The sequence below is a fragment of the Erinaceus europaeus genome, chromosome 2, assembly GCF_950295315.1.
Source record: "Erinaceus europaeus chromosome 2, mEriEur2.1, whole genome shotgun sequence".
NCBI classification, from domain to species: domain Eukaryota; kingdom Metazoa; phylum Chordata; class Mammalia; order Eulipotyphla; family Erinaceidae; genus Erinaceus; species Erinaceus europaeus.
The window spans coordinates 17,935,719-17,960,480 of record NC_080163.1 but is presented as its reverse complement, the minus strand read 5'-3'; the positions used below and the strand labels follow the sequence as shown (position 1 = coordinate 17,960,480).

General features: G+C 41.4%; 1 protein-coding gene across 7 annotated transcripts in view; it reads right to left on the bottom strand.

The window, feature by feature from the left end:
- The window catches only part of COMMD10 (COMM domain containing 10), a 924,871-nt gene that overhangs the window by 822,402 nt on the left and 77,707 nt on the right, over positions 1-24,762 (bottom strand). Inside the window, exons 6-7 of one of the 7 annotated variants that reach the window (XR_009545711.1) lie at positions 4,679-4,740; positions 3,975-4,224 (exon numbers count right to left, since the gene is read on the bottom strand). The exons of 5 other annotated variants lie outside the window; for them this stretch is intronic. Coding sequence is in view for 1 of the 2 variants with exons in the window: in XM_060177399.1 (XP_060033382.1) it covers positions 2,073-2,093 (21 nt within the window). In the remaining variant the exon portion in view is untranslated. Of the gene's footprint in view, positions 1-1,958; positions 2,094-3,974; positions 4,225-4,678; positions 4,741-24,762 lie in introns of those variants that run through there. One more of the 7 variants, XM_060177399.1, reaches the window with a different exon arrangement.

Below are 24,762 nucleotides of genomic sequence, written 5' to 3'. Positions count from 1 at the left end.
CCAAGTTTTCTTTTTTTTTTTTGCAGTAGAAAATATTAAAAAGAACATGCATTTATTTGGCAAAGCAACTATTTCTTGATTACATATTTCTAATATAAATTCAAGATAATCTATAACAGAAAAACATTTATCACCAAGATTTTATTTTTCAATAAGCACATATTGATAGATGTGAAGACAGACACAGCAGTGTCTCAAATAATTCTCTAGCAAACCAGGCATCAGATTACAACAATATTAGATTTTGGGTTTTAAGAGTAATTTTTTCTTGAAAAATTTGAAAACTTTATATGGTACTTTATATGTGAAGCTAAAAAGTCATCATTTAGAATGTGCTATGTGTGTATGGGTGCTGGGCATCGGGTTAAGCACATGGGGTGCAAACCACAAGAGGACCAGCGTTAAGGATGCCGGTTCGAGCCCCCGGCTCCCCACCTGCAGGGAAGCCGCTTCACAGGTGGTGAAGCAGGTGTGCAGGTGTCTTTCTCTCCCCGTCTTCCCCTCCACTCTCCATTTCTCTCTGTCTTATCCAACAACGAACGACATCAACAACAACAATAATAACAAAACAACAAAATGGAAAAAATAGCCACCAGGAGCAGTGGATTTGTAGTGGAGGCACCAAGCCCCAGCGATAACTCTGGAGGCAAAAAGAATGCGCTGTGTGAGCTACTTTTCCAATCATATTCCACCACGACAAGTCATACTATTTAGTGCTTCTGTGACTACTAACAGAAGAGCAACTTAATAATAAGCATTCCCCTGCACTATCTATAGCCATTTTATTTTAAAGGATGCCATTAATATGTCACCCATAACTCAACACTTTAATATCTTCTGATAGTCACCTACATTACATTAGCCAAGGCCAACATGTGTGTTAACAGAGTTAGCTGTTCTATTTTTTTTTTACTAGAAAGTCATGGCTATAATTCTATGTTTCTAAGTTCATTCATGAATTTAGTCTCATTGATAACAAGATTGTGAAGAATGGTAAGTATTTTAGTAAATTCGTATGCACACAATTACTGTAAGTCTACTGAATACAGATAGCTTTAAATATATTCATCTTGGGACCAGGTGGTGGAGCACCTGGTTCAGTGCACATGTTACAGTGCTCAAGGACCTGGGTTCAAGCCCCTGCTCCCCACCTGCAGAGGGAAGGCTTTGGAAGTGGTGAAGCAGGGCTGCAGGTGTTTCTCTTTCCCTCTCGATTTCTGGTTGTCTCTATCCAATAAATAAAGATACACACAAACACACACACACACACACACACACACACACACACCTTGACAGAGAGGTGGCCTTATGGCAGAGAGCAGGACTTACATGCCTGAGTACCTAAGTTAGAACTTAGAACTCTGGTATCATATGTGCTAGAGTGAAACTTTGCCTCCCTCTTGCTCTTGCTCTCTCTCTCATTAATTAAAAAGAAAATAAAACCTTAGAAAGTATACAGTAAGGGCTAGGGGGTCGGGCGGTAGCGCAGCGGGTTGGGCGTGCAGCCGGCTCGCCACCTGCAGGGGGGATGGGCTGCTGCATGACCGGTGAAGCGGGTGTGTAGGCGTCTCTCTTTCTCTCCTCCTCTGTCTTCCCCTCCTGTCTCCATTTCTCTCTGTCCTATCCAACAATGACATCAATGACAACAACAACGATAATAACCACAACAACAAAGACGGAACAAGAAAGGCAACAAAAGGGGAAAAAATAGCCTCCAGGAGCAGTGGATTCGTGGTGTAGGGACCAAGCCCCAGCAATAACCCTAGAGGTTAAAAAAAAAAAAAAAAAAGAAAGAAAAAAGAAAAAGTATACAGTAAGGGCTGAAGGAGATAAAGCAGAATGCCAGCAACACCTAAACGCCCAGGTTTAGTCCCCAGCACCACTATAAGTAGAGCTGAGCAGTGCTCTGGTTAAAAAAACAAACAAAAAAATAAGTATACTGTAACTAAAATGTTTATTTGAGCAGGAGACATTGCTCAGTATGAAGCAGACAGCAGCAGGGCTTGCACGTCTGAGGCCCCAGATTCCCCAGGTTCAATTGAACCTTGTCATATGACAGAGCCAAGCAGTACTCAGGCTCCCCTTCTTACATTCTCTGTCAGAAAAAAAAAGAAAAGAAAAGATTAAAGGAACTGTAGTTAAGTGAACTAGTCATCAGTACTGAGATAAAGCCACAGAAAGCAGACTCACTTGACCACCCACTATGTGGCTATGTGACATCCATGTAAATTTCACCCAGCTCCGTTTTCACACCGCCCAATAGTCTCAAGTTCAAGAGAATCCTCTGCCTGCTTCCTGTAACCACAATTCCTCATGCTGAGGCAATCAGCCCAGCGCTGCAAAGGGCCACAAGTTAGGACAAGGCTTTTAAAGTGAAATACTAAACATATGAAATATAAAAAACAAAATGAAAAGCTTGAAATTTCATTTGGAGCTTAATTAGGCTCTGGTCGTAACAATCCCCCCGAGCAGGCTACAGGATCGTGAAACATCTTAACAGTGAGCAGACCCTGCCAATCTATTACACTCTGCTAATAAGTACTTACTTTGATTATGGTGTTGTCTTAATCAGATGCTGACCCTTTTCACTTGATTGCCTGGCCCTCATGAAAGAAACACTGAGACATAATGAAAGGACAGCAAATGTCATAGTACAACAATGTATGTTCTTCAAGTTGAAGAAAACTGTCTCTCACAGAATCAATGCCATGAATAGCTGTGACAGTCTCAGGATCCTTTGTAAAGTGTGATGTGAGCCGTAATGTGGTTAAACTATTTGAGGTTTTTTAAAAAATTACATTATATTCCTTTATTTCTTTATTTATTACTGGATAGAAACAGATAGAAATTGAGAGGGGTGGAGGAGATATATAGAGAGAAACAGAGAGACACCTGCAACCCTGCTTCACCACGAGTGAACCTTTCTCTCTCCACGTGTGGACCAGGGGCTTGAACCTGGGTCCTTGAGCATTGTAATGTGTGCACTTAACCAGGTGTGCCACTGCCTGGCCCACTATTTGGGACACTTAATCCTCAGTAGCTGGGGGGTTATCTGGGAGTAGGGGAGACAATGTACAATTTTTGTTAGTATTATGTTTTTATTCATTAATGAGAAATTATAGGAGAGAGAGAGAGAGATGGAGAGAGAGAACCAACTATCACTCTGATACATGTGCTGCCAGGGACTGAACTCAGGACCTCATGCTTGGAAATCCAATGTTTTATCTACTGCGTCACCTCTTGGACTATGTTAGTACTGTTTTTAAGTAGAAGGAATAATAATGTCACCTATTATTTACTGAACACCCACAATGTACAAGACATTGCCTTCCATATTTTACCTCCCCTAGTTTTCATAACTACTCTGTGAGCTATTATTTTCATCTTGTATGTTTAAAAAATAATATTTAGGGGACCGGGCGGTAGTGCAGTGGATTAAGGGCACATGATGCGAAGCACAAGGACCAGTGCAAGGATTTCAGTGCGAGCCCCTGGCTCCCCACCTGCAGGGGGTGGCTTTACAAGTGGTGAAGGTCTGCAGGTGTCTATCTCTCTCTCCCCTTCCTCTCTCCATTTCTCTCTGTCCTATCCAACAACAATGACAGCAATAACAACCACAATGATAAACAACAAGGGCAACAAAAAGGGAAAATTGGCTTCCAGAAGCAGTGGATTCATAGTGCAGACACCAAGCCCCAGTGATAACCCTGGAGGCAACAAAATAAAAATAGATAAAAAAATTAAAAATCAGATTTGAAAAACTGAAGTGGCCTGCCTTAACATCAGACAGCTGGGAAATGGTAAAGTAATATCCTTATGTCTAATAATTTCCCAAAGGCATGCTGTGTACTACTTTGCTACCCAACCTTCAAAATACCTTTGTTCCCCAGTCAAAAGCCCCACTCCTTCAATACTGATGGCCCCAGCTATGTATTAGAGGAAACCACACTGATCAGACTGACACTGGGTATAAATAATTACAGACCACTACATCTTCACTTTTTTGAAAGAAGGCAGCTTAAATGGATTCAAAGATGGTATATTACAAAAGGAAGCAGAATCGTTTGCAGTGGGAAGCAGATCTGCCCTATGAGAATGGCCAGCAGTATTAGTCTGACTGGCAACAATACTTTCTTTCGTTCTATTTACTTGTTGTTGTTTGCAATCTGTCCAGTCAACGATTCCAGCAGAATTACCAATCATGAGGCCTTCCCTTCACACTCCCTGGTTGTCGTATGCTTTACATTGGTTTGTTCTAGCCCTCCCCCGCCAAGAGAATTGGATCAGTCCAGTTAATTTTGCAGGCCCGCTTGGCCCCGCCCCAAGGAACCCCGAGAGAGGGTTCCTGAGTTCCTGAGTGCCAGAGTTCCAGAGTGACAGAGTTCCTGGGTTCCTGAGTTCGAGAGTGCCAGAGTTTCAGAGGGTTCCCCAGTACGAGAGTTCCAGAGTGCCAGAGTTGGAGGGTTCCTGAGTTCCTGAGTTTGAGAGTAAGAGAGAAAGTGCTTGTGCCGCCGCAAAGAGACAGCAGAGTTCTGTTTGGTGAATAGTTTGTCTTAGTTTATGAATCGCTGTTCCTGAATAAAGAAATACAGCTTCCCTGCCCAGCCGTTGTCTCTGCGTCTCTGTTACCCGCTGTGAAGCTACTCGGCCAGCAAGAGCTTACGAATTTTAACAACACCTGGTGGATGAAATCAGGACAGCAATGTGTTCCTTGCTCTATCCTGGAGATCATTAATTGTGCTGAGAAAAAAGAACAATTATTCACTCCCGTCTGAAATCTGGAGCTACAAGAATAACACATGAATATGTGAAATTCATAAAGAACAGGGAAGTGGGGGGGGGGGTGTCACTTCATAAGCGGTGAAGCAGTTCTGTAGGTGTCTTAGAAAAATGACTGCAGGAGCAATGGATTTGCAGTGCAGGCACCAAGCCCACAGCAATAACCCTGGAGGCAAAAAAAAAAAAAAAAATGGAAGGATGCAAAGACAGAGTTGTGGTGACATTGTTGGAACTGGTGGTGCTGCCAATCCTAAGTCTAGAGATTCATGTCTTATTATTATTATTATTTTTAATCACTTTATGGTGGAAAATAGCCATTTACAGTCTGTTGCTATGCTTCACACTGGTTTGGTCTCACTCTCCCCCGCCAGGAGATTTGGTTTGGCCCTTGCTAGTTTTTGCACTACTCCCTTCTCCCCGCCCCCTATCCTACATACTTCCTGGGTTCCTGCTGCAGCTGCCGGAGGAGAAGGATGCAGGACAGATCTGTATGGTTATTAGTTTAGGAAACCCTCTCTGCTGCGGAGGAGAAAGACAGGAGAGCACATGTTTGCCCGCTCGTGAAAAAAGATTAAACTGCGTTCTCAGCTCAGCCGTGTGTCTCTGGTCGTCTCTGTTACCCACCCGTGAAGCCAGCCCGGTTAAAACAACAACAGTCATTATCACATAAGTGTAACAACTTCTCACTGCATGCTATCCAGACCTCTAGACATCATTTTCACTGAAGTCTTCCTCCACCAGTGTGCACCATGACTTATCTTTTGAAATTTATTTAAGCCAGTATATTTTGACAAAGTACATTTGTGTTTTAGGTCGCTGGGACTAGTACCCAAAAAAATACCAACGGAAATTTTAAGGCCTTCTTTTCTTGACAGTCTCCATTGTTCTTTTCTTTGACCCTTTTAATACCCAAGGATAAGGTACATTAGAAGGGAAGTGAATATCAATTTTTTTTGTATTTATTTATTCCCTTTTGTTGCCCTTGTTGTTTTATTGTTGTAGGTATTACTGTTGTTACTGATGTCATTGTTGTTGGATAGGACAGAGAAAAATGGAGAGAGGAGGGGAAGACAGAGAGGGGGAGAGAAAGACAGCAACAGACCTGCTTCACTGCTTGTGAAGCAATTCCCCTGCAGGTGGGGAGCTGGGGCTCGAACCGGGATCCTTAGACACCCCTTGCACTTTGCGCCACGTGTGCTTAACCCATTGTGCTACCGCCCGACTCCCTGAATATCAATTTCAACGGGCAGATATAATGATGCTGAGGTCATACCAGACAGTATTAATAGCCATATTCTCTACCTAAATATCTATAGACAAAAATATGGAAAGATCAATGACTCTCATGCGCTTAGATATTTAGTGATAATGCTATGAACTCAAAACTATTAAGGGGCCAGGCGGTGGCACACCTGGTGGAGTGCACATGCTACAATGCACAGGACCCAGGTTCCAGCCCCCTGTTCCCACCTGCAGGGGGGAAAGTTTTGCTAGTGGTGAAGTAGGGCTGCAGTTGTCTCTCTGTCTTTCTCTCTCCTCTCTATCATCCTGTTCCCTCTCAATTTCTGGCCATCTCCATCCAATAATTAAAGATAATAGGGACCAGGTGGTGGCACACCTGATTGAACACACGTTACAGTGCACAAGGACCTGGGTTTGAGCCCCTGGTTCCCACCTGCAGAGGGAAAGCTTCACAAGTGGTGAAGCAGGGCTGCTGGTGTGTGTGTCTCTCTCTCCTTGTCAATCATCCCGTCCCCTCTCAATTTCTGGCTGTCTCCATCCAATAAAAATAAAGATAATAAAAAAATAAACATAATTAAAAAGTCTTTTTAAAAATTCAAAACTATTTAAAGGCATGTACTAAGCAACAAGAAAGCAAGGAGAAATAAGGTGGAAATAAAGTAGGAAAGTGGTTGTGACATAACATCTAGGCCAGCAAGATCTAGGATGTGTTGTATAATTTGGCTTTTTACAATATATGTTTTAAAAGTTCATTTATTCATTCACTCATTCATTTATTTGGTAGGACAAAGAGAACTCGAGAGGCAGTAGGGAGACAGAGGGAGAAGAGAGAAGAGACACCCGTACCACCGCTCCACTATCTCTGAAGCTTCCCCAAAGTAAGCAGGGGCTGGGGTCTTGAACCTGAGTCCTTACACATTACCTGATACATCCGATACATCCATCCTCTCAACCAGATGTGCCACACTCTGGGCACCTAACATGCACTTTTCACATGACAAACATATTTTACGTTTTCATTTCTCAACTTGTAATTTCTAGATGTAAACCATAGCCAGAGGTAAGATGCAGATATTTCCAAGTTTTGTAGAACTGAAGACTTGAATACTCTTGCCAATCTCTTTCGGGATCAATACTTTATCCATTTTCCAAGTATTAGTTGGTTTTCCTTGCAAATATTGCAGGTACAAAAGTTACATGTAACTGAGATATAAGTTAAAAGTTGGTCCTTGACCTGCCAATGCCCACGTTCAGCAGGGAAGCAATTACATAAGCCAGACCTTCCACCTCCTGCATCCCATAATGATCCTGGGTCCATACTCCCAGAGGGATAGAGAATAAAAAACTTCCAATGGAGAGGATGAGATATGGAGGTCTGGTGGTGAGAACTATGTGGAATTGTACTCCTCTTATCCTATGGTCTTGTCAGTGTTTCCATTTTATAAATAAAAATTTTAAAAAGAAGAAGGAGGAGGAGATGGTGGAAGAGGAGGAGGAGTTGATCCTAAGGGCAAGAGACCAGCACACTTGAATGATGGCTCAGGCCACCCTAACATAGGGGACTCTCGTCAAGGAATCCTGGGATTCCCACATAAATATGATGAGCCTAGACCTCCAACAGATCCCTCTCTCTACCATCCATCACTAGTCATCTCTATCAGGAACAGCACCACTGACTCGCCTGTGGGCCTTTCCGAGACCTTGCCCTCAATGTGGAACAAAAATGTAAGGGACTGCCACACTCTCCAAAGGGAGGCTGGGTCAACATACTCTGTGACTCGAAGATGATAGGTCCCGAAATGAGTGTGGCCTAGAATGTTCCTAGCTGTGACCATGGAATGTGAGTTTAGCCCTACAGTGATACAGAGCTCATATAGGTCCTTGTTCTGAATATGGGTCCCAGATCAGATAGATGGGAGTTACAGTTAACAATATGTATATACTATTACCATATTTGGAAGCTACTCTCTTTCCTGATCCAGCTTTCCAATGCTATTTCCAACTCTCACACTATCTCCCCAGACAATACCTTTACCCTACCTGCACGTTAACAGTCAGGTTCAGGCAAAAATTAGTAAAGTCATGGGCCCCTTGGAATATACCTCAAACAGACTCCTAACTTTTTCCAAAATAGAGACCCCCCAAATCACATCTGCTATACTCTTAGCTTTAGATTCCTGATTATTAAACAATTTGTTCTGCTTTATATCTTAATGATTTTCAGCCACCAAGTTGCAGATGCTACCATGACACCAATTTGACTTCCCTGGACAGATGACCACATCAATGTATCCTGGAACCCCACCTCTCCAGAGCACTAGAGAAAAATTAAAAACAGGCTGGGAGTATGGATCGACCATATAGCAGAGAAGCAATACAGAAGCCAGACCTTCTGCTTCCCATAAAGATCTTTGGTCCATCCTCCCAGAGCAATAAGGATTAGGAAAGCTCTCAGTGGAGGGGAAGAGATGCAGAACTCTAGTGATGGGATTTGTGTGGAACTGTACCCCTCTTATCCTATGATCTTCTCGATCATTGTTTAAAAAAAATTTTAAAAATAAAATAACTGCAGCAAATGACAATGAGATTTGGACAACTTGTTGAGCTGTCCAATTCTCAGAACTTAGACTCATGTCATCTATGCTGGTCCTAAAATACGCTAAAACAACTGAAGTAGCTGAAAGTTTTGTCTACACAAAAATGCTAGATTTAATGAAAAGACTAGTAACATTAGTTCTCAGCTTCATGATTCCAGATAGACTACCCTTTTATGAATTTATATGTTTTTATAAAATTCTAAAAAAGTAATGTAATTCCTGGAGAATGAAAAAAAAAGTGAATCCTAAAAATGTCATGACAATAAATCACTTAAAGGAAAAGAAAAGAAAAGAAAGGAAAATAAAAGAGTGTTGGCACCACCAAAGTGGAACCAAGGAACCTCACTGCTTGAGACTACAGCCACAGAAGAATTTTTAAATGTGAAGTTTCATAAAAAGCTTTCTAACTTTGGTTCACTGTATGTCATGAGCCCAAACCTCTAGCTTCAAAGGAACAACAGTTTTGCTGTAAACTGACAAAATATTGTGTTCACTTACTCCTAAAGATTCCTGTCCAGAAGGGAGTCAGGTGGTAATGCAGCAGGTTAAGCACACATGGTGCAAAGAGCAAGGACCAGTGTAAGGATATCAGTTCAAGCCCCCAGCTCCACATCTAGATGAAGCAGGTCTGCGGATGTCTATCTTTCTCTCCCTCTCTGTCTTCCACTCCTCTCTCCATTTCCCTCTGTCCTATCCAACAACAATGACATCAATAACAACAACAACAATAATAACTACAACTATAAAACAACAGGGCAATAAAAGGGAATAAATATTAAAAAAAAAAAGATTCCTGTCCAGATTAAGGATCTAGATACTTGAAAAAGTTATCAAACTGTTTCTCTGCTTGCTGGGTAAAGTTCAATATTACTCTTAAAAATTCTACCTTAGCTGAACAGAGAGTTAAAATTTAAAGAAAGGGGAGTGGCTAAGAAGGAAATGTGGCTGACAACATACAGTTGTTGTCTGAATTAAAACACAAATGCTTGGAAGCTAGCTATTTTTTTAATTTAATTTTTTATTTATAAAAAGGAAACACTGATGAAACCACAGAATAAGAGGGGTACAACTTCACACAATTCCCACCACCAGAACTCTGTATCCCATCCCCTCCCCTGATAGCTTTCCTATTCTTTAACCCTCTGGGAGTATGGACCCAAGGTCATGGTGGGATGCAGAAGGTGGAAGGTCTGGCTTCTGTAACTGCTTCCCTGCTGAACATGGGCGCTGACCTGTCGATCCATACTCCCAGTCTGCCTCTCTCTTTCCCTCGTGGGGAAGGGATCTGGGGAAGCAGAGCTCCAGAACACATTGGTGGGGTTGTCTGTCCAGGGATATCTGGTCGGTATCATGCCAGCATCTGGAATCTGGTGGTTGAAAATAGAGTTAACATATAAAGCCAAACAAATTGTTGACCAGTCATGGACCTAAAGGCTAGAATAGCGCAGATGAAGAGTTGGGGGCCCTCCATTTTATAGATAGCTAATAGGCATATTTTAGTTATAGTCCAAAGGGCCTGTGGCTATACTAGTGGGTTTTTTGTTTGTTTTGTTTTTTTTCCTTGCCTGGGCCTGAAATCTGATATGCAGGTGGATCCTAATTATTATCTGGGGAGGTGATGTCATGGCTGGCAGAAGGACCAGAAAGCTGGATCAGGGAAGAGAGTAAGTCTACTTTATTTATACCAAAAAAAAAAGGTAGAATTCAACTGCTACAATATGTTTTGTCAACTCAGTTAAATACAAACTACATACATTTCTGCTGTGACTTTGAATTAGCACATACTGGGAATATGTTTACATATAAATGTTAATACATGAAGTAATTAAGAGCTCATTTAATCTATTTTGTAGTGGTAATTCAAATTCTGTCACTCTTATTTTGTCCATATGTAGATTTCTTACATCCATAAAGTAGCTATCAAAATACTATAAAGGTTACTTTTGAAAACCAAAATATCTGTAAAATTCCACTCTCACACTATTTACTGATCCATAAAATATGGTAGCAATTTCTATACATATGAGAAGCATCTGATTGTATCTAAATATATAAACATTATCTGGCGTAAATTGAAAAAAAAAGTTACACAATGAATACCCTGTCACTGTTACCTGCTCCTTTATCTAGTCACTAACTTAGCTTATATTTTGGACATACATTTGGTTATCAAAGAGTTCTCATTTTATAATGTAAGTTATAATTACTTGAGAATTAGGAAGTAAGAAAAGTCTCTCTTATCAGAATTTCCAGAGTATCTGGATACATGTATTCCTTGGTAGAGCTCAGGAGACTACAGGCAACAAATTCTCACAGTATGTTCTTTGTTGCAACGACTTTTAAGTCAACTAGATTCATCTTATAAATGCGTTAAGTTGTCAGACATTAAACCAGCTCCCCCTGCTCCATGCTGCATTGCTGATAATATGGCCTATTTACATAATCATTGTCTTGCCTGATCTATCTTCTTCCTACCTTGAGGTCCGCCATACCTGCAGGGTATATTAATCCTACCAGTTAAAACCATCACAACAGGTATTAAGGATGCTTCCACCTTCCCAGCATGCCTTTTGCCTCTCTCCACCTGTTGGTATGCATGAGACCCCTTCTGTTTCATTTGGTTTAAATCCCCACTGCTTAACACTATTCTATTTACATAACCACTTCATTCTATTTACGTAACCACTGTTAACAAGTTCCACCCTCCCTCCAGGGCATTTGTGGTTCAGTGATAGGATTCTCGCCTAGTCTGCCCCCTCTTTGTCACACTCTGATTTTCACCAGTCACTTTTCTCTCCACCCTCTCTATGTCACATCCTGTTTCCACCTTACTTGGCAAGTATATATAAAGACAGCATTGTGAGTTTTAGAGTACTGTACTTTGAGTTTAACTTAGCTCGTCTTAGATTGTGCTGCGTCCTGCATGAATAAAGAGATACTGCCTACAGCTCAACCATGAGTCCCTGGTCGTCTGTTACCCGCCCGTGAAGCCAGCCCGGCGAAAACAACATAACCCGTCGAAAACAACATCCACCCCTTTTCTTAGCCATCTCCGTTCCTGACTTGCCACTTCCAGTTTTTACCCTATAAAGCCCACTTCTGTTCGTGGTTTTGCTCTCCTCTCTTTCTTTCCCACATCCTGACCTGGAGAAGGGCTGGTGTGCAGAGTAGGAGGCAGCCATTGCAGTTTGGCGCCACATGGCTTAACCCACTGTGCTCACACCCGACTCTAGGATGCTCTCGTGTGAATAAAGAATTGTATTACCATGCTGCCACAAGTTCCTGCCCTCCTGCCTGCAATGCTAGCCCAGCATTAAGTCAGTGTTTTTACTGGTGGTATTAGAAGACAGTCAGGGAAATAACATTAGAGCTATTAGAAAAGGGAAAGAAGAGAGGGTCAGAGGCTAAGGAAATAAAGTTAAAAGGTATAGATAGAAAAGATGGTGAAGGGGGCTGGGCAATGGTGCACCCAGTTAAGTGCACATAGTACTAAGCACAAGGACATCAACAGGTTTCTTTGGTTTTTGTTTGTTTTTTAAATTTTATTCATGATTTAATATTGATTTACAAAATTGCATGTCAACAGAGGTATAAATCTACACCGTTCCCACCACCAGAGTTCTGAATCCCCAATCCCTCCACTGCAAACCACCATGGTTCTCCTAAAGTTGCAGACATGGTTTCACTATCATCTCTGCCACTGCCTGTCTTGCACAGGTCCTTTCGCTTTGTACTATGTATGTGCTAGAGCCTGGCCACCAACCATAATCTTTATATTTTACATATTATGTGTAAATAAAAGTATCTCAATTTTTCCTTAAAGATACACTTGGTCATTTGTAAACAGTGAGAGCTCTTATAATAATTTGCATTTTAAAAAGCTACAAAGAATTATTGTAGCTAAACATGTTGAAGATAGCAACAGCTATGGCAGGAAGATTTGCCCCTATAAACGTGCTCACTAAGACAATTAACTCTACATCAATCAAAGTTTCATCATGGGGCTCAGGCAGTGGTACATCTGGCTAAGCACACACATTACAGTGTGCAAAGACTCACTCTGGTTATACTTCTGGGGCATGTGTATGGATTGTAGTACATATACATTAGTGGCTAGATCTCTAAGCAAGTCATTCTAAGCGACCTAGGATCCCTTCTGTGTTCCTGAAGGCATACCTAGATGCTGAAAAAGTTGGCATATTAGAATATTTCTACAGTTTCAGTCCTGGATTCTAGTCTGGCTCTGAACTGAATGTTCTGCTACATACACACACACACACACACACACACACACACACACACACACTTAAATGTTGAAGCAGCCACATTTCTAATACCATGCTTCTGAGGCCTCTACAGTAGTCTATTAAGGTTCAGTGAGGTCACAAAGGTAGGGTCCTGTCCACTGACAATAGGACTTGGTGACAAAGCAGCTCTCCACAGGTCACGAGAAGAGCTCTCAGCAAAAACCCACCTTTGCTTTTATTATCTCAGTCTCCGGGACTGTGGGAAATACATTTCTAGTTTTCAAGCTGTCCACTCTGTGAGCATTAGTTTGGCATACTGAACGTGCATAAGAGAGACTACTTAATACTTCATAATTAGAAAGGACAATTGCCAAACATATGATATGGTCAACTCTATTCCTTGTTAGAATTATGGTTAGAGCCAAGAACCCAAAATCAGGAGACTTTGATCTATATAGTACTTTAACGGCCCATAAAAATATCCTTTGTACTACAAACCCTGGAACCAATTTATTCAGATATTTCCAAGTTGAATATCTTTGCTTTGTGAACTGCTAATTCTGGAGGTCCATGTCTCAGACACTTTCTATGGCTTCAACAGCTCAACATCACATCAGCCTCAGAGTGCCATGGGCTTTCTTTAGCTATGTTAATAAGTACATGTTGGCTTTACGACAGACTTTTCCTATCTCGATCATGACTCAATGTACAGGAAAAATAATGCAGAAGGTAAAAATTACAAGTTTTCACTTCCAAGTCCTCAGGGGGTTTTGTTTCCTCAAAGTAAACAGATTCCAGGACTCAAACTATAACACTATTCATTCTACTTTGCTGTATTACAAAGTATATTTGTAATATACACAACAAAAACCCTCTAACAACAATGAATAATGTTTACCCAATGGTCAAGCCAGAAACCACAATCTTTTTATTTATTTATTTATTTATTTATTTTTTGCTGGGAAATTGTGCAAATGCAGTCACATCTGCCATGTTGTCCCCTCAGGCTACTGCTAGTTCCCGCGAGAGTTGGGAGAGTTGGGACATTCTCGGAGTGCCTGTTTTGCCATGTTGCGCCCTCAGGGCATTGTCTATTTCCCCACGATATTTGGAGTGCTTTGGTCACTCCACCTCCTTCCCATTCTCACGAGAGTTATTATCCTATCCTGGAGTGCTATGGTTACTCCTCCCCCTTCCCATTCTCATGAAAGCTGCTCCTACAAAAGCCCTTCTTCCGCACCTCGCTCTCTTGCCAGCACTCCACTTTGGTGTTCAGACGCAGGAAAGGTTACTGCGAGAGGCAGCCATTTTCACTACCACCACGTGGCCCAACCTGTTTCTCTAGCACCCAACTCTGAGGTGCCAGCGCAAATAAAGATTTGTGTTCCCTCTTCGCTGCGGACCTCCTCTCTCTCTTCTCTGCAGCACAAAACAACAATTTTTCATTTTTGCCTCCAGTGTTATCACTAGGGCTTGGTACCTGCATCACAAATCCACTGTGACTATATGTTTCATTTGACTGGATACGCCAGAGAGAAACTGATAGAGGAGGAGGCACATACAGGGGGAGAGAGAGATAGACATGTGCAGACCAGTTTAACCACTTGTGAAGCATCTCCCCTGCAGGTGAGGAGCTGGGGCTCGAACCAGGATCCTTGCACAGGTCCTTTTGCTTTGTAATATGTATGTGCCACAGCCTGGCCACCAACCATAATCTTTATATTTTACATATTATGTGAATTAAAAAAAAATCCGTGAGTATACAGGGTTCTAATAAAGCTGTCTTTGGGACAGATGAGAGCTACAAAAACAAAAGCAAAGTAGACTAGTCCTTCTGAGATGTGTTTCAGGTTACAGTCGCTCCCCTACCATTCTTGGGGTGGAATACTCCAAGGAGCCCAGTGGATCCCTAATACCACAGATGTTACCCAAACTTATCTGTAGATATATGCTATGTTTTTTTTCCTACACATACATATGAAGTTAAGTTTAATTGATAAATCAGACACAGTAAGAGATTAACAATAATTGATAATAAAATGAATCAATTATTTCAATACACTGTAGGGAAAGTTAATGAATGCAGTGTGTGTGTGTGTGTGTGTGTGTGTGTGTGTGTGCGTGTGTGTGTCCCTCAAAAGACACAGTATTTGGCATCTGTTATGACCATAGGTAAATGAAACTATGGAAAGTTAACATTAAGCACAACAAGCTCTGTTTGTTACTTAACAACTTACCTTTCGTTTTCTCTTATCTACTAGTACTAATGAAATATCAGTATTCGTAGTACATATATATTAACAGTTAAAAGCATCAACAGTATAATTGTGAAAATATCTGAAGATAATAAAGACAGATTTGGATTATTAATTATTTTATCAATAATTATATAAGAATAAGGAGTGAGTGACTAGGGAAGTAGCTCAGAGGACAAAGTACAACATTGGCACTGTACATTCCAAAGCAGTGTATTGGTCTCTCTCTCTCTCGCTCTCATATAAAACAGATATTTAAAAATAATAAGTAATGATACTGGGAAGATGTACTTTTAATCCTTTAATTGTGAAAGAACTTGTTATTGTGAAAATTCACAACCAGTTTTTTTCTTTGCCTGATTCTGCTACAGTAACAAATTTTTAAAAATTTATTTATTTGTTTTAATCAAAGAAAGAGACAAACAGAGAGAGATACCAGAGTACTGCTCAGCTTTGGCTAGTGGTGGTGCTATAGATTGAACCTGGGACGTCAGAGAGTCAGGTATGAAAATCACTTGTAGCCTATCAATCACTCCAAAGCTAACCACATCAGACAAAGTAAGGACTACAGAAGCTTAATAAGGGCAAGAGACTGGCATATTTTAATGATGACTCTTTAGTCACTACCAGACCCACCCCATCATCTGGGGCCCTAGTCAGGGAGTCCTGGGGTTCCCATACAGATGATGGGCCTACACCTCTAACAGATCCCTCTCTCCACTGTAACTGGTCATCTCCATCAAGAACAACATAATAGACCCCTTTGTGGGTCCCTATAGGACCTGGCCCTCAATGTGGATCAACAATGGTAGGAATGTTCCAGTCTCCGAAGGGAGGTTAGACAACATACTCTACCTACTACTGCCTGAGGAAGATGGGTCCTGAAATTGGTGCAGCCTGGAATGTTCCTAGCTGTGACCACAGAATGTGAGCTCTGACCTACAGGGATGCAGAGGTTACACAGGCTCCTGTGCTGAATACGGGCCCCAGATCAAATTGATGGGGTTTACAGTTAACAATATTTATATACTTTCCCCATATTTGGAAGCTACTCTCTTCCCTGATGCAGCTTTTTAGTCCTTTTTCAATTATGACACCATCTCCTCAGGTGGTGGGAACTGTGTGGAGTTTGTACCCCTCTTATCCTATGGTTTTGTCAATGTTTCCTTTTTATAAACAAAATTAAAAATAAAAAAATAATACATAATAATAATAATAGGATCTAGTTAGGCCTGTGATACTTTATCTGACAGGCATTCTCTTGTCATTATCCCCTAGACAATACACTATAAACTATTTACCTGACACTTACACTGTAACAGGTATTATAAATTATCCAGAAATTATTTCAAGTTCACAGAAGTGTGTTAGGCCTTAGGCAGATACTGCACCACTGATATAGGGAACTTGAACAGGCATGAATATCAGCATCCAGGGGGCATCCTGGAACTAAAACCCCCTCTACTACCAAGGGATGACCGCAATCTTGAGGGAAGAAATAAGTCTTCTGAAGAAACCACAGTTGCTATCACTTTGCACAGATATTTAACCACAGGGCAGCAGAGGGTCCTTCCAGTTGGCAAGTGAAAACTGCTTTGAAACACACTGCATTGAGCAAAAAGGAAGAACACAGAACCTGAAACACTGTCCTATATACTCTTTCTAATTTTAGTACCAAGGTGAAAAAGGATGATCATCACTTTGACCAAGGTTTTTTTTCTCAGTTTTACAGGCCAAGGTTCTGAGTCAAAAAAAAAAAAAAAGTTAAAGAGGCTTAAAAATGGAGAGACTGATCTAATCTCTGCTTGAGCCTACCTTCTCCAGGGTCTATGACCCGTTTAACTAAATTTTCGACTTCGTGGGCAGTTTCTTTTTCCTGCTGAGTCAAGACTGTATTCTGTTATCTTTTGCCTCCTTCACTAAGTGCATTTTCTGCTTCTTGTGGAGCCTAGACATATAAAGTTAAATAAAATTCTGGTATCAGCACATCAACATTTGCAGTACTAGTAAGTCAGATTAAAATCTTTTTATCTGACACAATCAAGAGTCGTTGAAGAGGACAGATCTATAGCTATAGCCTCACATCAAAGAGACTCGCCCATCTTCTATAGTTTCTGTGTCTTTCCAGTCTTATCTATCGTATTAAATTAAAATAAGCAAGGGTGCTGTCTTCCTCATGCAGCATCTAATATAAGAATGCTAAGTTACTACTTGAATGTCAATACAAGGAGAATTTATTACCTCATAGTGCTAGAAAAACTGTCAAATATCAATTATTTGAGTTAAGTTCTAGAACAAACATTAAAAAAATTCAAAGTCTGTGGGGGGGCTGGGCAGTGGTGCACTGGGTTAAGCCCACACATGGTGCGAAGCACAGGGACCAGAGCAAGGATACCAGTTTGAGCCCCCAGCTCCCTACCTGCAGGGGGGTCGTTTTGCAAGCTGTGAAGCAGGTCTGCAGGGGTCTATCTTTCTCTCTCCCTCTCTGTCTTACTTTCCCCTCTCAATTTCTCTCTGTCCTATCCAACAACAGCAGCAATAACAAAAAATGGAAAACATGGTCACCAGGGGCAGGGGATTCCTAGTGCAGGCCCTGAGCCCCGATGATAGCCCTGGAGGGAAAAAAAAATAATTCAAATTCTGTTCTCAAATCAGTGGCCAACAGTAAACGTTGAGACATATGTATCTATTCATTCTAGTCTCTCCCATGTCTTTACTCCCAATTTCATCTATTAGTAGGCAGAGGGTAAAATCAACAGTCAAAGGAGGGAAGCAAATTGACAGAAAACTACCTGCCTTGTGAGGGCAAATGCATTTCAAAATGACTTTTACGAGTCATTACCACTGATGAGTATTTAGTCTATCCTGTCCTGAATTGTCCTTGCAGGGTTTTACGAGTGGATCATCCCTGAGCCAGGGATGTAGCTCAGCCTACTAAAGCACCAACTTGCCTCTCTTTGCTAGTTCAACCCTCAGCACCACCTTATGCCAGAGGTAAACACTGCTCTGTTCTCTCCCTCTCACCTTCTCTCAACCTTGCTCTCATAATAAATAAATCAAATCTTGTATATATGGATAAGAAGGAAAAAGGAAAAGAAAGGAAAAAAAGAGAGTATACCTAGATACCTTGAGCTTCCAAAAGATTACATGGAAATAATGTTCATAGTTTCATGAAATAATACTTTAAGGGATTACCTATATTAAATTCTTTTCTTTTAAAGATCTAATAGTACCCTGATTGATTTACAACATATAACATTATATATCCATATTATTCCAAAACAAAAAAAAAGAAAGAACAATCTTGACTTTGTCACTGAGTCCTTTTAAATTCATAAAATGATCTTTTTTTTTTCTTCTGTATACCATAATGACCCTAGATCCATACTCCCAGAGGGAAAAAGAATAGTAAAGCTTCTAATGGAAGTGATGGGATATAAAATTCTGGTGGTGGGAATTGTTTGGAATATTACTCCTCTTATCCTACAGTCTTGGTCATTTAAAAAAAAAAAAAAAAAGGACTTCCTAGCATACAAATTTGAAACATTCAGTACTTAGACTAAAGGAATACATATATATACTCAGAACTGAAATCTATGCATTTAAAGAGCTTGAGACATTCAATCTATTTCCCCCTCAGTACTGAATAAACAGTGATTTATCGGACTGTAACTTAATAGGTGTATGTATTTTTTATATTTCTTCCCTTTTGTTGCCCTTGTTTTTTATCGTTATAGTTATTATTATTGTTGTTGTTGATGTCATCATTGTTGGATAGGACAGAGAGAAATGGAGAGAGGAAAGGAAGACAGAGAGGGGGAGAGAAAGATAGACACCTGCAGACCTGCTTCACCGCCTGTGAAGTGACTCCCCTGCAGGTGTGGAGGTGGGGGTTCGAACCGGGATCCTTATGCCAATCCTTGCACTTTGTGCCACCTGCGCTTAACCCTTTGTGCTACCACCTGACTCCCAATAAGTGTATGTATTAACACCATTCCCGTTGAAATCTGACACTGGGCTTAAATTGTTAATGCATTTCTAATGATACATTTATTTGAAAGATTGTCACCTATAATTGTTTTTATAAATTATTTTTTTAAATATTTTATTTATTAGTGAGAAAGGAGGAGAGAGAGAGAGAACCAGACATCACTTGGTACATGTGCTGCCGGGAACTGAACTCAGGACCTCATGCGGGAGAGTCCAATGCTTTATCCACTGTGCCACCTTCCGAACCACAAGTCACCTATAATCTTAAGACCAGGGAGACCAGATACAAAAGATCCTTTCAGTATCTAAGATAAGGCTATTTGTAAGTAGCATTAAATGATAAAAATCGTGGTAAGGTCTTATCTTGCACAGTAATTCCTAACCATGGGATTTTCAAAGTAAACCAAGCTCCCAAATAACTTGGTTATAATAATAATTATCTATTGCCTTCTTAAACTCTAAGACAGAAAGGAATCTTCCTGATTTTTTTTTTAATTTTTTAAATATTTATTTATTTTCCATTTTGCTGCCCTTGTTGTTTAACATTGTTGTGGTTACTGATGTCGTTGTTGTTGGATAGGACAGAGAGAAATGGAGAGAGGAGGGGAAGACAGAGAGGCGGAGAGAAAGAGAGACACCTACAGACCTGCTTTGGGTAGGAGAGGAGGGTATCTAGGCCTAAGTAGAAACTATTTGACAGAGAGGGGGAGAGAAAGAGAGACACCTGCAGACCTGCTTCACCGCCTGTGAAGCGACTCCCCTGCAGGTGGGGCACCGGGGGCTCGAACCGGGATCCTTATGCCCGTCCTTGCGTTTTGCGCCACATGCGCTTAACCCGCTGCGCCACCGCCCAACTCCCCGATTGTCTTTAAAAACCCTACTTCTCCCAGTCCTGGAATCTCCGGGGCTTGGCTTGTTTTCTTTCATGCTTCTCTTGGTCCACACCACTGGATACAGCATCTGCTGACCTCAACCTAATCAACACAACCAGTGTCACCTCGACATGTTTCACTTTTTTTTTTAATTTTTATTTATAAAAAGGAAACACTGGGGAGTCGGTGGTAGCGCAGCGGGTTAAGCGCACATGGTGCAAACCTCAAGGACCGATGTAAGGATCTTGGTTTGAACCCCTGGCTCCCCACCTGCAGAGGAGTCGCTTCACAGGCGGTGAAGCAGGTCTGCAGGTGTCTCTCTTTCTCTCCCCCTCTCTGTCAAATAGTTTCTACTTAGGCCTAGATACCCTCCTCTCCTACCCCATACTTCACTTCCCTCAATCACTTTAAGTCTAATAACCCTGTCAGATAAAGGAAGGTCTACAAAAGCTGGATAAAGGCAAGAGACCAGCAGACTTTAATGATGACCTTTTTGGTCACTATTGGGCTACCTCATCTTCTGGGGCTCGAGTCAGGGACTCCTTGGATTCCCACACAGATATGATGGGCCCTGAGCCCTACCAGATCCCTCTCTCCACCATCACTGTTCACTCTCATCAGGCACATCATCATAAGCCCTCTTGTGGGACTCTACAGGACTTTGCCCTTAATGAACAACCGTGGTAGAAACTGCCCCACTCTCCAAAGGGAAGCTGGGTCAGTATACTCTGCCACTTGAAAAAGACTGGTCCTGAAGTGAGTACGATCTAAAATGTTCCTAGCTGTGATTATGGGCAGTGAGCTCAGACTGACAGGAATTCAGAGGTTACACAGGCTCCTGTGCTAAATATGAGTACATATGAGCTCTAGGTCAGATCAATGGGGTGTAAAGTTAACAGTATTTATATATTTTCCTCATATTTTGGGAGCTATTCTCTGCTCTGATATAGCTTTCTAGTTCTAGTCTCAACTCTGAAAACATCTTCTTAGACAATACTTGTAGCCCACCTGCATGTTAGCTATTGGTCTTAGGCAAAAACAAATAAAGTCATAGGCCCCTTGGAATATATCTAAAATAGAGTTCCTAGCTTCTTCCCACACAAAGACCCTTAGTTCCATCTGCTCTATTCTTACCTTTAGGTTTCTGTTTATTAAACAATTTTTCCTGCTTTATATATTAGCACTTTTCAGCCACCAAGTTGCAGACACTACCATGACACCATCCTGACTTCCCTGGGCAGATGACCTTACCAATGTGTCCCAAAGTCTCACTTCTTCAGAGCCCTACCCCACTTGGGAAAGACAGAGACAGGCTGGGGATATGGATCCACCTGCCAACATCCATGTCCAACAGAGAAGCAATAACAGAAGCCAGACCTTCCACCTTCTGCACCCCACAAATAATGTTGAGCCATACTCCCAGAGGGATAAATGTTAGGAAAGGATGACCAGAGGGCTCTGAACTCCAATTCCATCAAGACTCAGAATGCTGGAGGTTAATAATCTACCTGTGAAAGCTGATAAATTAGAAAACTATTCCTACTGGAACATGATAGCAGAGGACCTAGCGGAGGTTGTATTGTTAATGTGGAAAACTGGGAAATGTTATACATGTACAAACTATTATATTTACTGTTGACTGTAAAGCATTAATCCCCAATAAAGTAATATAAAAAATAAAAATAAATTAATTTTAAAAATTTTTAAAAAGAAAATTATTACTTCGGCTGAGTGTACATGTTACATTGCTCAAGGATCCAGGTTCAAGTCCCTAGTCCCCCTCTGCAGGGAGAAAGCTTCACCAGTGGTAAAGCAGTGCTGCAGGCCTCTTTCTGGGGGCTAGGCAGTGGCACACTTGGTTAAGCATACATATCATGATGCACAAGGATCCAGGTTCAAGTCCCACTACCTACCTGTAGGGAGGATGCTTCATGAGCGGTGAAGCAGGTCAGCAGGTATCTATCTATTTGTCTGTCTGTCTATCTCCCCATCTTCTCTCAATTCCTTTCTAACTTTCCTAATAGAAGTTAGAAGGGGGGAAAAATGAGAAAATGGCCACCAGGAACAGTGGATTTGTAGTGCCAGTCTGAGCCGCAGTGATAATCCTGGTGGCAATTACACATATTTGAAGTGCTCCTGGAAAAGTAATTAGGGGTCAATGGTTAGAGGACAGCAAGCATGTGGGAACAGTAACAAAGGAAGAATGACAGGCAGTGAGGAGTAGATCATGTAAGATCTTACAGGATATGCCAACATCTTTGAGTCATACTTTCAGTTACCAGAAAAATCCGGAGAGTCTCCTTGGTAGGACATAACCTGTGAGATGTTTAAGAATTGTGGCTACTGTGTGAAAAAATAATCTGCAAAGAACAAAGGGAGAAGCACGGAGATTAGACGACAAATTCATGGCAAATGTAAATTATCAGCCTAAAGAGAAAAAAAAAAAAAAATCCTGGACTTAGTTAATGAACATGTGACCTAGACCTTCTATTCCCTGCAACAAGCTTGCAAAAGATGTTAGCACCTGTTACATGTCAAACAACAAATTAGACGAATCTCAGAGGGGGAAGTGTTTGCAGGGCAAATGATGCTTCATTTAAAAAAGTCTTTCAAGCCTTAGATGTGCATCCCTACATTTCTCAGATTCATAAAAATTAAAATCACAAAAATAGGAATGGACTGTTCTACTTTCTGGAACAGGAGACTAAGATCTGTCTCCACTATGAATTCACTAAACTAGTTTTTTAATATTGATTTATTTATTCCCTTTTGTTGCCCTTATTGTTTTATTGTCATCGTTGTTGTTATTATTGCTGTTGGATAGGACAGAGAGAAATGGAGAGTGAAGGGGAAGACAGAGAGGAGGAGAGGAAGATAGACACCTGCAGACCTGCTTCACCGCTTCTGAAGCGACTTCCCTGCAGGTGGGGAGCCGGAGGCTTGAACCGGGATCCTTACGCTGGCCCTTGCGTTTGCACCACGTCACTTAACCCACTGTGCTACCACCCAACTCCCACTAAACTGCTTTAACAATAAAAAAAAAAAAAATGTGAAGGCACTGGGGAATAAGAAATGAATAGTGCTTCTTTGTTATTTTTTTTTCTTTTTTTTTTTTCCTCCTCCAGAGTTATTGCTGGGCTCGGTGCCTGCACCATGAACCCACCGCTCCTGGAGGCCATTTTTTCCCCCTTTTTGTTGCCCTTGTTGTAGCTTCGTTGTGGTTATTACTATTGCCCTTGTTGACACAATTCGTTGTTGGATAGGACAGAGAGAACTGGAGAGAGGAGGGGAAGACAGAGAAGGGGAGAGAAAGATAGACACCTGCAGACCTGCTACACCGCCTGTGAAGCGACTCCCCTGCAGGTGGGGAGCCGGGGGCTCGAACTGGGATCCTTACGCCGGTCCCTGCGCTTTGCGCCACATGCGCTTAACCCGCTGCGCCACCGCCCGACCCCCTATTTTATTTTTTATATTTAATAGAATACAGAGAAATTGATACAGAAGGCAAAAGTAGAGAGGGAGAGTGAAGAGCACCTGCAGCACTGCTGCACCACTTGTAAAGCTTTTCCCTTGCAACTGGAGACTGGGGGCTTGAACCTGGGTCCCTGCTCAACCAAGTGAGCCACAGAACCAGCCTCTGAAATAATAAAATAATCAATATTTTTAATATTGATTTATTTATTCCCTTTTGTTGCCCTTATTGTTTTATTGTCATCTTGTCATCGTTGTTGCTATTATTGCTGTTGGATAGGACAGAGAGAGATGGGAGGGTGGAGGGGAAGACAGAGAAGAAGAGAGGAAGATAAGACAATAGTGCTTTTGTGATGGCAGCCCAGGATAGACACTCAGCCATGCGTTATCTTGAAAGCACTGCCTCCTTCTCACTGCTATGAAGACTCACAGAGCCAAATTAAATGATAATAGTATAAGCTGGGGCCAGGTGATGGCACACCTGGTTGAGCGTACATGTTATAATGCACAAGGACCTGGGTTCGAGCTCCTAGTCCCCACCTGCAGGGGGAAAGCTTTGCGAGTGGTGAAGCAGGGCTGCAGGTGTCTTTCTGTCTCTCTCCTTCTCTATCACCCCCTTCCCTCTGTCTGATTTCTGGCTGTCTCCATCCAATAAATAAATAAATATAATAAAAAATTTAAATAATACTATAATCTAAAAGCAATCCATCTTACTAACAATTAAAAAACAATGCTTTAAAAGCACATAAAATGCTAGTGGACAGTCACCAAAGAGGATTATTTTTTTAAGAGCCTAATTCTTCATACTATTATATAGCTATTACCTCTGAAACATGCCTTTACCTTCTATCAATAATTAGACTCTTATTTCTCTGCTCCTTGAGCTTGAGACCTGTCATTCTGACTGACTTTGGTCAGCAGAGCCTGATGGAAGCACAGCATGCTAGAGCTGTGTCTAGACCACCAGAAGTTCCCTGTCAACGTAGAGAGCGATCCTGGAGTGACCTTCGAAAGGATGAGAGACAGACACCTCGGTCATCCAGTCAGTAGAGTGAGAAACGCCATCCTAAAACAGTCTGACCCCAGCAAACTACTACTTCATTGGCAGCTGAGATCTGCCAAGTCCAGCCAGGCTCATGAATGGTAATAAATAGTCACTATTTCCAGACACTGAATTTTGGAGGCTTGGATCATGTAGCAGTAATTTATTGGAAGCACCCAAAATGAGGTGCTACCTTAATTTCGTAAAATAAAATAAATGCTACTAGCTATAGAACCAAACAGGGTTTGGTGTATTGCACCAAAGTAA